The 12910-nt window shown below is 53.6% G+C and overlaps 1 protein-coding gene across 4 annotated transcripts in view; it reads right to left on the bottom strand.

Annotated features, from left to right (window-relative positions):
* The window catches only part of CDH23 (cadherin related 23), a 436585-nt gene that overhangs the window by 71417 nt on the left and 352258 nt on the right, over positions 1–12910 (bottom strand). For all 4 annotated transcript variants that reach the window (XM_027530370.1, XM_027530367.1, XM_027530368.1 and 1 more), the window contains exons 35-38: positions 9595–9744; positions 8426–8554; positions 7112–7240; positions 5786–6013 (exon numbers count right to left, since the gene is read on the bottom strand). In XM_027530370.1, coding sequence (XP_027386171.1) covers positions 5786–6013; positions 7112–7240; positions 8426–8554; positions 9595–9744 — 636 coding nt within the window. The remainder of the gene's footprint in view (positions 1–5785; positions 6014–7111; positions 7241–8425; positions 8555–9594; positions 9745–12910) is intronic.

Here is a 12910-nt window from a genome sequence, read left to right as displayed (position 1 = left end):
GTGTTCTGTATCTTTGCGCTTCTGTGATAATGCTCTGGGCTTTCCAAAACACTTTCTCAGCTGTTATGACTTCTTTGGTTCCTACTCACTCTCTCCCCCCACAGAAAACCCTGGAAGGTTTTATTGTTCCATTTAATGCACAGGAAAACTGAGGTTCCAAAAGGTTTGTGTCTTGTCACAATTGAATGTGGAACTGGGACTGAAGCCTGTGTCTCCTGCTTCCCAGCCCTGTGCTCCTTTCTCTGCACTGAGCAAGTCGCCTTACAGGCCAGGACTTGGACTTGCTTACTGTGCATACCGGGCCCAGGGGATGAGCCTGTGCCCACAAGCCCATGGCTCTACTCCTTCCACATCAGTCTTTTCTCTCCCCTTCCGGCCTGGCAGCCCTGAAGCCACAGGACTCCCGGGGGGCATGGCAGCCTGTGCACCCACTTGCTCGTGGGCGGGGAATGGGGAAGGTAGGAACTTGTCTATCCACAGAGCCTCAGGGTCTCCGGGAGGAACTGAGCCAGTTGGATGTGTAGCATTTGAGCAATTGCAGAACATTCTCCAGAAGCAGGGCTACAGGAAGGGCCTGACTTGAATCAGGCTGGGCCAGAGAAGGCCGGCTTACTTGGCGTGCAGCACGGGGAAGGGGCTGGGTTAGCGTTTTCCTGAGCTTGAGCAAGGGGAAGCAGGCTTCATAAACAGCAGCAGGGTCCAAGTTTAATAAACAGAGGCGCCCTTGGCCTTAAAAATACGAGGTGAGCTACAAGAGCTGCATTCCCCACTCACAGACTTTTATGGGGCCATTACTGGCAGCTCTCGTACTAGAAGTGGTGGGAGATGTCCTGTCTTTCTGCAGGTGTCTTCTGCAGGTCCTCACCAGCCCAAGAAGCCAGGGCTGGTTATCTGGGACTGTCTGACCTCTGGCTGTGATTCGTACAGCAGGAAGGTTCCTTCGGGAACCTCCCTCTCCCTATCCCCCTGCCAAGGTGCCTTTGTGGCTGGGGCTCAGCTTCTGACCTCCCAGTTGCCTCCCGTCCTTCCTCCCCGGCCCAGCCCTTCCTCTCGCAGGGGCCTCCTGACGGCCGCTCAGACCCCTCCCCCAAGCCTGGCCGCCCTGCCTGTGGCCTGGAGCGAGGCTGGGGACTGAGGCTGTACGACTTCCCTTGCTGGGTGGTACACCATTGTGTGACCGGCCTGGGCTGGCCCGGATGCCCCGTGCAGCCCAGCTGTTCTGAGCTCTGGGTGATACAGGGCTGAGAGCGGGGTGGGGATGGCCTTGGCTGTTTGTAGGAATGCTCTGCTCTCAGGAAACTAGGGTGGAGGAGAGCCCAGGGAGAAAAGAAGAGACAGAAGGGCTTGCATATAGGATTTCTCTTGGTTTTAGGGAGACTTTGTAGCCAAATCCCACTTTCCTGCTTAGGAAGCCTTATCCTTTAAGACATGGAGGCAAATGCCTTGTCCAGCGCCTTCCCATGGCTCCTGTCTCTGAACTTCTAGCACTCTGTCACATCTGAGGGTTGTCAGGTCTCTGTTACGTGTCTATTTCCCCCCACTAACTGTAGGCTCTGTGAGGGCAGAGCTGTGTCCAACCCATCTCTGACTTACAGGCCTGGCACACATTTAGTGTTGAATGAACGAATGAAATAATGAATTAATAACTCTTACTTGCTCTTGTCCAACAGGAAGGTTGGTCCTGTGCTACCTCAGAGGGCTGGCTTGAACCAGGCAGATAATTGTAGGTGGGAACAAGGGGACTGCATGTGGGTCTGATGGGTGTGTTTAGACAGATGTATCGGAGAAGGCAATGGCACCCCACTCCAGTACTCTTGCCTGGAAAATCCCATGGACGGAGGAGACTGGTGGGCCGCACGCAGTCCATGGGGTCGCTAAGAGTCGGACAAGACTCAGCGACTTCACTTTCACTATTCACTTTCCTGAATTGGAGAAGGAAATGGCAACCCACTCCAGTGTTCTTGCCTGGAGAATCCCGGGGATGGGGGAGCCTCGTGGGCTGCCGTCTATGGGGTCGCACAGAGTCGGACACGACTGAAGCAACTTAGCAGCAGTAGCGGCAGCAGCATGTACCCTGTTAAACCATGGTGGCCTTTCCTGGAACTTTGAGATGGCTGGTCTGAGGCTTCTTGGGGCTCTGGTTGGCCTAGGAGAGGCTGGAATGATGCTACTTCTTCAAACACTCCTCCAGAGGAATCTGCCCAATAGTAGAGAAGGTCCCTTCTCTGGTCACCTTTGGCTTGGGGGCACTCATGACCCTGGAAGGTTCATAGTCCAGATGTGACAGTCTGGTCACTGGCAGCAAATCTTCAAGGGTCCAGCACTCCTTGGAGACAAATGCCAATTCTGGGGAGCTGGGGGCAGTGGCTGTAAGGTTCTAACTTAGCTGGGGCAGGAGGGAGTGAAGGGGATGCCCGAGAAAGCATTGGCACCAGCCTTTGGGGCCTGCTGCAGACAGACATCATGGGGAGGATATGTAGACAGAGAGCCCTGCTCTGGGCTCTAAATGCTGCCCTGGGTCTAGACCACCTGCGGCTCCCTGGACCCGCCCTGGATTATCACTTGCTCTGAGGTCTTTGTTCAGGTTGATGCCCAGATCCAGAATATGCTTCCCCCCTTTGTCGTGCTAACTGTGACCAACCGACTGACAAGACAGCCCAGGGGTCCCCTACCCCCAGGAAGCCTTCCCCAAGGCCCCATCTACACCTGGGCCTCACTGCCTCCCTTACGTGGCTGCGCTTCACTGTGGCACACTGGCTTCACCTCTGTGTCTCTGGGGCCTGGCACAGAGTGGGTATTCAGGGACTGCCGGCTGACTGAATAACTGCGCAAACGCGGTCCAGTGCTAAGTTCTCAGCAGTGCTCCTGCGGTCCCTGCAGTTCCTTACTGTGGTGTTGCCAACAAAATATCAAATCAAAGTGATCTTTTCCCAACATGAAGAAGCAGGAAAAAACTTGAAGGGATGGATTCATTTTGACTTAAAAGTTTTCTCCTAGAAATGCTTCCCCAGCTGGTACTTGATGCTGTTTGTCTATTATGATATTACAGCCCAGGAGCCATAGGCACACATGTACATACACCCCATCCCTGATCTTGGTTGTCCCCAAGTTATTTTCTGGGAGCAGAGTTAGTGATGACCAGGATGAGGAAGGCAGACAAAAGGAGACTGCGTTTCTCACCACCCAAATCCCCACACTCCTACCAGGGAGCGAGAACAGGCTGAGACCTGCTTCAAGGAGGGCTAGGATGCTCTCCCTGTGTGTATGAAGAGGCAGTGCTTGTGGGTCTCCACTGGGCTCGGGTGGATCTCTACAGAGGGTATGGTCAACAGATGAAACTTCTGACCATGGGGACCAGCCCCAAGTTCTGTGGAGACTGCTTGGGGAGTAGCCCACTCATTTTGGGTGGTTAAATGTGGCTAGGGTGATTTCACATTTCTCTAATTCTCATTTCTTCCTGGGACCAAAAGGAAACCAGACGTTGCCTCCCCAACTCAGGGTCTTAGAATATTATGGGTCTCACCTACTGCCTCCTTGGGGAACTCTAGGACTGCGGGGTGTGGGGAAGCATGGGGAGTGGGCATGAGAATGGTGTGTGCACTGGCCTAGGTCAGGATGCAGAAGAGCAGCATGGCAAATGCTGAGCTGCCCATCTCTTTCTCACTAACAGAGCCCTACTTTTATTTGAGGCAGTGCTATATGTGGCCTCTGAGTAATAAGCCAATCCCAACAATCCTGTCCCTCATTTTTTCCAACCTCCTTACAGCTAGGGTGCCCCTGGGAACCTCTTCTGGCCAATGAGCCACAAGAGAACTCTGGAGAATAATTCCAGAGAATTTTGTGCTTTCCTGATAAAAAGGCAGAAATTGTTGCATGGCTTTTTTTTTTTTTTTTGTCATTTTATGCCTTGAATGCTGACATGATGGCTGGAGCTATAGCAACCATGTTGCAACCATAAGGGAAAGGACAAGAAACATCAGCTCTGACATCAGTGAGCACAAAATCAAAGTTTGTAATTCTCTGCGGAATTGCTGTTATGTGATAAAAATGTATTCTCATTTATTTATGAATCCCTATTTGCATTTCTGTGACTTGTAATCAACACATCTTTAAATGCTATTGGAGAGATGACCAAGATGATGATTCACTCTGAAGCTAGGTGCAGGTACAGAGGGGTTGCCACATAAAAAAACTGAGTCCCTCCATGTCTCCACAATAAATGATACCCTACCTGTCCTCCCCTCAGTTAGTTATGTGTGTTCTGTAAATATGTTTCTGTTTGGCTTACTGGGTGTGATTGGTTGAAGTGATTACTATCACCCTGGGGTCTTCAGGATGTGGTTTCCTTGGATTGGCCCAATTCCACCATCCTCCCCAGAGAAACCCCACATAAAAAGCCCAGCCCAGACCTGCTCTGACCCCACAGTCCATAGTGCTACTGCCAAGGAGAGGGGTCTAACAGAGTCACCTTTGGGGGGCAGAAGGATGGAGCTGAGGTCTCATTTACAATCAGGGTGCCTAGGATAAACAGATTACACAAATGTTGCGATGCCTACCCCTCCCTGTATCTACGCTCTGTGCAGTGTGCCTTTGCAGTTCACTCCTTCAAGAGATCAAGTTTATTTCCCCACATCTCGAATCTGGGCTGGTCTTCTGGCTTGCTTTGGCAAACAGAAATGTGGCAGAAGCAGTCATGTTCAGTTCCAAGCCTTATGAGGCCTCGCATGCTTCTGCTCTTTTCCCTGGACTTTTTCTGGCTCCACATGAACCAGCATGGACTAGCCTTCTGGAAGGAGAGAGAGAGGTGGCCCAGTTGCCCTGTTATCCCGGCTGATTGGCAACCAACCCCAAAAAGAACAGCTATCCAACTGACACACACAGCTGCCCACACACACATGTGGGAGCCCAGCTGACAGCAGAACCACCCTCCAGCTAAGCCAGGTCTCAAATGCCAGCCTGAAGAACTGGGGCTAAGTCGATGGTTGTTAATGCCTCTTTGGTTTGGATTTGAATGCAGGAATATTGTGGTGATAAGATAGCTGATACACTCCTCTTCCTCATGGCTTACCAAGCACTTCCACAGACAAGAACTAACTCAATTCCCCACAACCATCTATGAAGCATATATTATCTCTCTTTTATAGATGACAAAACCAATATTCAGAGAGGTCCTGACTTGTTCACGATCATGCAGCCAGCTCACAGTAGAAATCACACCCTGGCCCATCACCCCACATGGCATCACCATCCAGCCCTGCCGGTCCCACCTCCTTCTCCAACTCTGCAGACTTTGCACACTGCCTTGGGCAGTGGCCCCACCCATTCACGCACCAGGCTGGATCACAGACATGAGCCCCGTGACCCAGAAACGTTGCCACAGCATGTTACACCAACACGACGCACGGGAAGAGGCCAGAGGGCACCTTTCCGCATTTGGCACAGAGGCCCACAGATATGCAGCACACTTGGCCGGCGGAGTGCAGGCTGGCCAGACTCCGAGGTACAGGTTCCCTCCGTATGGTCTCCTGGCACTGCCCTGGGTGAGCAAACACGGCTAAATCAAGGCTCAGAGTGGTGCAGAGGCAAGTGAACCGGCCCCCTAGCTTGGCACACACAGGCCCTCCATAAAAGACTCACAGGCTGAGGGATTCAAGGCATGATAAAGCAGTTGTTGCGTACTCAGCAGCGCGTGGCATTCCACTCCTACCCATCTCGTCCCGTGGCACAGACAGCGGAGCCACCCTCCCCCAGCCTCCTCTCCCAGCGGCCGCCCCCAGTCACTCACCGACAGGGTAGGGGTGCCCTCGTCCTCCACGGTGACCACCAGGTGGTAGAAGCTCTGACGCTCGCGGTCGGGTGGGGCGGGGCGAGTGGCGATCTCGCCACTGACGCGGTCCATGCGGAAGGTCATGTCCTCATTGCCCCCGGTGATATAGTAGGACAGGACGCTGTTGATCCCGATGTCACGGTCGGTGGCTCTCACCTGGACCACAGCAGTGCCCCCGCCCACATTCTGGGGGGAAAGCAAGAAAGCGGTCATTCCAGGTTCAAGGCCTTTGGGGCACAGTCTAGCTCCTGTTCCTGCTCCGGAGCCCAAGACTTGGACCTCTAGCAAGCTCTGCTCTGATGACCCTGCAACAACGATGAGGCAGATAAAGATGATGGTGGCGAACATCCTGCAGGTACCTACGACATGCCTCGGCCTTCGTGAACACATCCAATCCTCTTACAATGCTATAGATTAGGTTACCCTATTTACAGATGCAAAGACTGAGGTTCAGGGAAGGGATGTGTGCAAATCACACAGCCAGTCAGTGGCAGAGCCAGGATCTGAATCGAGGGAGGTCTTCATGAACGTCCAACCTGACATACCCACTAGTGCCTGGGCAAAAATTTTCCTGGAGTGGCTTAATCTTACGACTGAATAATAAATGAATTGTTTATACAGATATCAAAAACAAACTTAAGGTTACCAAAGGAGAAACTGGGAGCAGGGGGTGGGCATACATCAGGAGTTTAGGATGAACATACACACCCTACTATATATAAAATAGATAATCAGCAGGGACCTACATATAGCACCATGAGTTTACGTAAACTCCGGGAGTTGGTGATGGACAGGGAGGCCTGGCGTGCTGCAGTCCATGGGGAGCAAAGAGTCGGACACGACTGAGCGACTGAACTGAACTGTATAGCCCAGGGAACTCTACTCAATATTCTGTGATAACCTATATGAGAAAAGAATCTGAAAAAGAATGAATATATGTATAACTGAATCACTTTATTGTATACCTGAAACTATCACAATATTGTAAATCAACTATACTCCAATAAATATATTTTTAAATGACTAGTTTTATTTAAAGGCAGCTCTCCCAGGTAAACCTCAGTCTCCTGTTGGTGGTGAAATGCCACTTTCTTCTTTCCCTTTTTTTCCCCCCCAGGACCTGGCCCAGGTGTTAGGGATTGAACCGTGAAACAGTAAGCCAGGTCCCCATCCCCGTGATCTGAGAGACTAGTGGGCCAGGCAGATATTTAAACAGGTGCTTCACAGTTGGCTATACCCACTCTTCATTCTGGACAGCTGTATGGGCCCCAGGGCCACCCTCACCTCATTGACACTGACGTTGTATCCAAAGGGGCTCTCGATCACTGGAGGGTTGTCATTGATGTCCAGGATGGTCACCTGCAGGATGTGGTCCTTCTTCCGTGGAGGGGTGCCACGGTCGGATGCCACAACCTGCAAGGAGGGGGAAGACTGGAGTCAGGGTTAAAAGGTGGGGGCTGGATGAGGAACATGGAGTCCAGATGGGCTGTCTGCTCAGTGGGGAGGACTGCGAGGTCAGAGAGACTTGCTGGCCCATCCCGGCCCCCTGGCCCTTCGACTCTCCCCAAGGTTTTCACCTTCTGCCCCATGCTGCAAACAATTGTTGCCCAATTCTTGTCTGTTTAGAGACCTGTCTTTGCAATCTGACACTGATGTGTCTAGTCTTTACCTCCCTATTCTGCCCCCAACTGTAACCTTGGGCCTGCAACCAGACCCAGGGCTCCTGTGTTTAGCTTCTATTCCTCTGTTCCATGCACTCAGATCTGTTGTGAGGGCATGGAACTCATGCAAATAGAGAAAGAGCTTCAAATAATCTTTTCAGGAATGAGCGGGAATCCTCAGGCTCATAGACTGAGCCTGTCCCTAGCAGCCTTGATATTTTCTGGAGGCCTACAGTGTGCTAGAGCTCAGACTGCTGCAGAAACATGGCTCTGGGGTCCCCAGAGACCCCTCAGGAAACACAGTGCATAGTGTGTGCTACGTCACTTCAGTCTCGTCTGACTCTTTGTGACTCTATGGACTGTAGCCTGCCAGGCTCCTCTGTCCATGGGGATTTTCCAGGCAAGAATACTGGAGTGGGTTTCCATGCCCTCCTCCAGGGGATCCTCCCGACCCAGGGACTGAACCCACATCTCCTGTGACTCCTGCATTGGTAGGCGAGGTGTTTACCACTAGAGCCACCTGGTAGCCAGAGCAGTTCAGCAATAATGGATGCCTTCGTGATTCCTCACCTGCATTTATGTCTCACCTCAGCAGAGGAAGTCAGGTTTTTCTGCCTATTGCATAAGAAGGGAAACTGAGGCCCCGACAGAGCAGACCACTTGCCCCGCTCACAGTGTGCTTGTGGGGGAGCCAGTGCTCTGTCAGCTGCCAGGCTTTCTCTCTTGGCTCTTACAGCAGGGACGACCACCCCTGCTGCTTCCTACTCTGGGTCCAGGGACCCCTTCCAGCACACCTTTTTTCCCCAGGTCAGTCTTGCTCATGCTCTTGGCCCTAAGGGGTGCTGCCTGCCCCACGGTACTTGGTGATGTGGGAAGCTGACCACCAGGGCGTGCTGATGGGCTGAGTGCTCTTGGGATGGAAGGGGTTGCCGCCCACCTTGAGGATGTAGTGGTCCAGCTCTTCTCTGTCCAGGGGTCTGGCCACAAATATTTCACCAATGGAGTCGTTGGTGGTGACGATCTCAAAGGCCCCGGCGATGTTACCAGCAGCCAGAGAAAAGACCACCTGTCAGGGAAGAGAGAGGGTGAGGGGTGAGGGTGAAGAAGTGGAGAGGACGAGAGGCTGGCGGGCAAGCCAAGGCACGCTCCCCTGTCCACTGGGGCCCTCTGCTCAGCCTGGGCAATTGAGAAGAATGTATTTTATGCAGAAGTGATTATATCCCTCAAAATGGGGTCCACTGAGAGGGCTTCAGGGGATGGGGAATGATGTGAGCATACTGGCCTGGGGCCAGAAAGGCAGGTGTGAGTCCCACTACAGGCGATTTCCTCAGGTGGGGGGCAGGGAAGCACTGAGTCCCCTGCAAGGAGAGGCCCAGCCCTGGTGTCACATGGGCTCTGTTCGGTTCTCACAACAGCCCTGATAAAGGAGCCGTGCTCTTCAGCTCAGAGAGGAGGCTCAGGAACAAGCAGCTGCTGGCAAGGTCACACAGCTCGCAAGTGTCCAAGAGAACAAGGATTTGAACCCAGAGGCTTCTGACTCTAGAGCCCCCTAGAGGTGTCCAAGCACTTAAAAAATGATGGAAACCTCCTCCAACACGGCTCAATTTGTAGGATAGATCAAAGTGGTGTAAAGACTGGCATGCTCTGCTACCCCTCTTCCTTGTGCTCTGGGGGTGCCCCAAACTGTAGCGGTGGGGAGGAGGGGCCCAAGAAGCAGGGGGAGGAGGAGTGTGTCCTCTTGGGGCCCTGGGGCTGTGTGCGGAGGGCTGGCCCCTGGGGTGAGATGCTGGGTGGTTTGTGGATGAGGTGACCAAGGGGTCATGGAAAGGTTAAAACCCTCTGTGTTCAGCTCGCTGCGGGGGCTGAGCCATGGCCAGCCGTGGCTGCCATGTCCCTAGGACCCAGGCAGGGCTGACAGCTTGCATAGCTCTGTCTCCAGCCCTGGCATGGACTGTGGTGAGGGCAGGGTCGTCTGCTCAGGGCCTTGCAGAGCCTGGACGACCTGCTCCCGCTCAGGATGGGGACGGCTCCAGTGACCCCTCTGGCTGAAGGGCTGTGGGAGCCCTCGCTCACAGCGCGGCTCTGGACTATTTCACTGGTACCCACCTGCCCGTTGCTGCCAGCGTCTGGATCCTGGGCCTTGACAGTGGCCACGCGCTGGCCCACGGTGCAGTCCTCAGGCACACTGATCGCTGAGTCGGAGGTGAAGTCGAACCGGGGGCTGTTGTCATTCTCGTCCAGCACAGTGATGTAGACCTGGGAGGGAACATGGCCAGAGACCTCCACCTCCTTCCCTTCTTGGGCCCCAAAGATGGGGTCCCACTATGGGCCCAGTGGGGACCACACCTCCAGTCAGTTCCAGCAGTCAGCAAGCGTTCAGAGCTTGCCTAGGCCAACCTGACTTTATACAGAGGCCCTGAGTGCGTTTCTTCTGAGAGTCTGGTGCCTGGGAGCAGGGGTTGCTGCAGACAAATGCTGGGAGCCTGGAGGGCACTCAGAAGTGGTGAGGCCTGGGAGAACTGGAAGGCATAGCCCTGGCTAAAGGAAATGGAAGCTACTTAGCTCCAAATTTGTGAGGGTGTGTCAGCTTGGCATTGGCATAGCTTCCTGTTTTTCAAAAGGAACTAAGGAATCCAGATTTTTATGTGGAATTAGGTGGTGATTAATAAAAATTAAAAAAAAAAAATTTTTGTGCAGCCCAGCTAAAACACATCTGGTAACCAGGTATTGCCCAAAGGCCTCTTCATTTGCACCTTTGGAGGGAAGGAAACAGGGCTCAGGAGCAGGAGAGGGGACACAGGGGGCTTGGTGGTCCCAATGTGGAGAGGAGAGGGAGGGAATTTTCCAACTACCAGATAAAAACAGGAGACATGTAAGTTGCATGCGAAGAGCACACTGTTTTGTGCCTGCAGCTCAGGCTTCTCCTGCAGGGTTTGAAGAGCAAGTCTGGAGAGGAGGCCCAGCTGGGGATGCAGCTTCCAGCCCATGGATGGCCACGGGCCATGCAGCCAGAGTCATAGGTGCCCCTCAGGTTCACTGATGAGGGGACTGAAGTTGGGGTGGGAGGGAAGCAGGCTCAGGGTTTAGCAATCCCAAGCCAGGCCTCCCCACCACCTCACTCTCCTTCCTCAGGCCTGGGGCTCCAGGGCTCCCAGGTCTACTTCTTCCCTGGTGTGCACAGGACTCCATGGGGAACCTATGGAAGCTCACCGCCATGCAGAGAAGGTTCCATTTCATGCCCCCTCCTTCCTAATCAGGATTTCCCCCTTCTCAGTTTTAACCACACTTCCAAATTTTAGGCAGCTGTCAGCAATGTAGGGAACAAACTCAGGCTTCACAGCAGGGCCAATTCTACCTCTTACTAGCTGTGTGATATGGCAAAAATTATTCAACTTCTCTGATTTTCCATTTCCTCAGATGAGAGGAGGAACAAGAACACCTACAGCATCAGGATGCTAGAAGGAATAAATGAGCCAACAAAAAGTGATGGTGTAGCAAAAAGTGGTCCCTGTTCTGCTTCTGGTCTGACAAGATGCTGCCTGTCCATCATGAATGTTCGTCAGGGAGTTCTGTGAAATCCTAGAGCCCCAGTCTGCTCACCTGCGAAATGGGCATAATAATGTCTACCACGCTGTTCTCAGAGGGAAAACAAACAAGGCCCCACAATCTGCGTATCTTAGTTGCTCAATTGTGTCCAACTCTGCGACCTCGTGGGCTGTAGTCTGCCAGGCTCCGCTGTCCATGGGATTTTTCCAGGCAAGAATACTGGAGTGGGTTGCCATTTCCTCCTCCAGGGGATTTTCCTGACCCAGGGATTGGACTCACGTCTCCTGTGTCTCCTGCACCGCAGACAGATTCTTTACCCTCTGGGCCATCCGGGAAGCACTCTCCCAAACTCTTCTCTCTCTGGTCAAGGTCTTGTGGGGAATCCCCGTGTTTTCTCTCATGTCAGGGGCTCTGCACATGCCATTTCCTCCACCTGAAATGGTCTTCCTTCTCTATGCTTTCTGAGGAATCTCAGCTTGAATCACTTCCTCCAGGAAGCCTTCCTCGATTTCCCTGATATCTTATTATCCATTCTGTTGTGGCATATATTTCTCGGTGTGATAATTTGATCAGTGTCTTTCCCCTCCTCTATTTTCTGTCTGTGAAGGCAGAGGCTGCGTCTGATTTTGGTTTCCTGTTGCATATACCCTAAGCCAGCCCAGAGGCTGGCACACAGTAGGTATTCCTTCTGTGATGGAATCAGAGCACTACTCTGATGATGTGCTCCGGCAATGGGGAATCTGCATCAGTGAGTGAGGAGGGAGGGCAGGTACCAAGATCTACCGGAAGGAGCCATGGGTCTGTGCCCTCACCCAGGGTCTCATGGTCCAAATATCCCCGCCCCCATCCCTCAAAAGCCTGAGAATATTACTCAGAGCTCCTACGGCAGGGCTGTCCCCGCCCAGCGTGCCCCTTCCGGCTGCCTCCCCACCCGTCTCAGGGCCACGGGCTGCTGGGACTGGGGAGGAGTCAGGTGTAGGTGAGCTGTGGTTTGGGGGTTCCGGCCTCACAGAGGAAATGGTGGTGCCTTTAAAAGGCCCCTCAGCCTGCCTCCACCCCGACACCTCCAAGTCTGGGGCTGACAGGGCTGCTGTATCTGGGCCAGTGGCTCTGGGAGCCTCTGAGAGGAAGCCAGGGCAGAACAAAGCAGGGTGGGTCCTGCTTCCTGGAAGACGGCGAAGGGACTAGAAATACAGGGGCCCACGCAGGAGTGTGTGCTCTGAAACACCCTTGCTGGCCCGAGCACAGGAAGTGGCCGCCTGGCCCCCCGAGGGCCTTTGGCACCCTGCGGGGAATGTCCCTTGACAACAGGGAGGAGGAACGACTGGGCCCGCTTTATGGGTGAAGCTGCTGGGGCTCGGTGAGGGGCCCTAAGGAACCCTCCTGGAAGACCAGGGGTCTCGCTGGGAGCTGCAGGACACAGAGCACCTGCCCCCTGTCTGCTGCCTGTGGGCTCTGCTCACTGGCTGCCTTCAGGGACCAGGGGTCAGGGGAGCTGTGTGAGCTCCCAGTTGCTTGTAGCCTCACTCACCCCAGGCTGGCCCCGTGGATGATGGGGTCTTTTGGGTGCGGCCTAGCCGCAACCAGGGCCCCTGGAGTCAGCACCTCGAGGGAGCTGTGCACGGGTCACAGCAGCTGCATTTGGCTCTTAGCCTTGACATCAGGTTGGTTTCCTCCTTGAGGTTAAGGTGAAACGGACTCAGCAGGGGTGAAAACATGGCTGTAACCAAGGCTAATGACCAGCTGGACACCCCACACAGTCTACAGATGGCCTCAGACCTGTCTGGCTGGAGCCCAGGCCGAATCCATAACGTTCTCCTTAACATGGCAGGAGGCCACCTCATAACCCGCCCTTGGGTCTCACCTCCTTATCCAT

The sequence above is a fragment of the Bos indicus x Bos taurus genome, chromosome 28 (assembly GCF_003369695.1).
Source record: "Bos indicus x Bos taurus breed Angus x Brahman F1 hybrid chromosome 28, Bos_hybrid_MaternalHap_v2.0, whole genome shotgun sequence".
Lineage (NCBI taxonomy): Eukaryota > Metazoa > Chordata > Mammalia > Artiodactyla > Bovidae > Bos > Bos indicus x Bos taurus.
The sequence above is the reverse complement of the archived record's forward strand: the minus strand, read 5'-3'. Positions and strand labels throughout refer to the sequence as shown.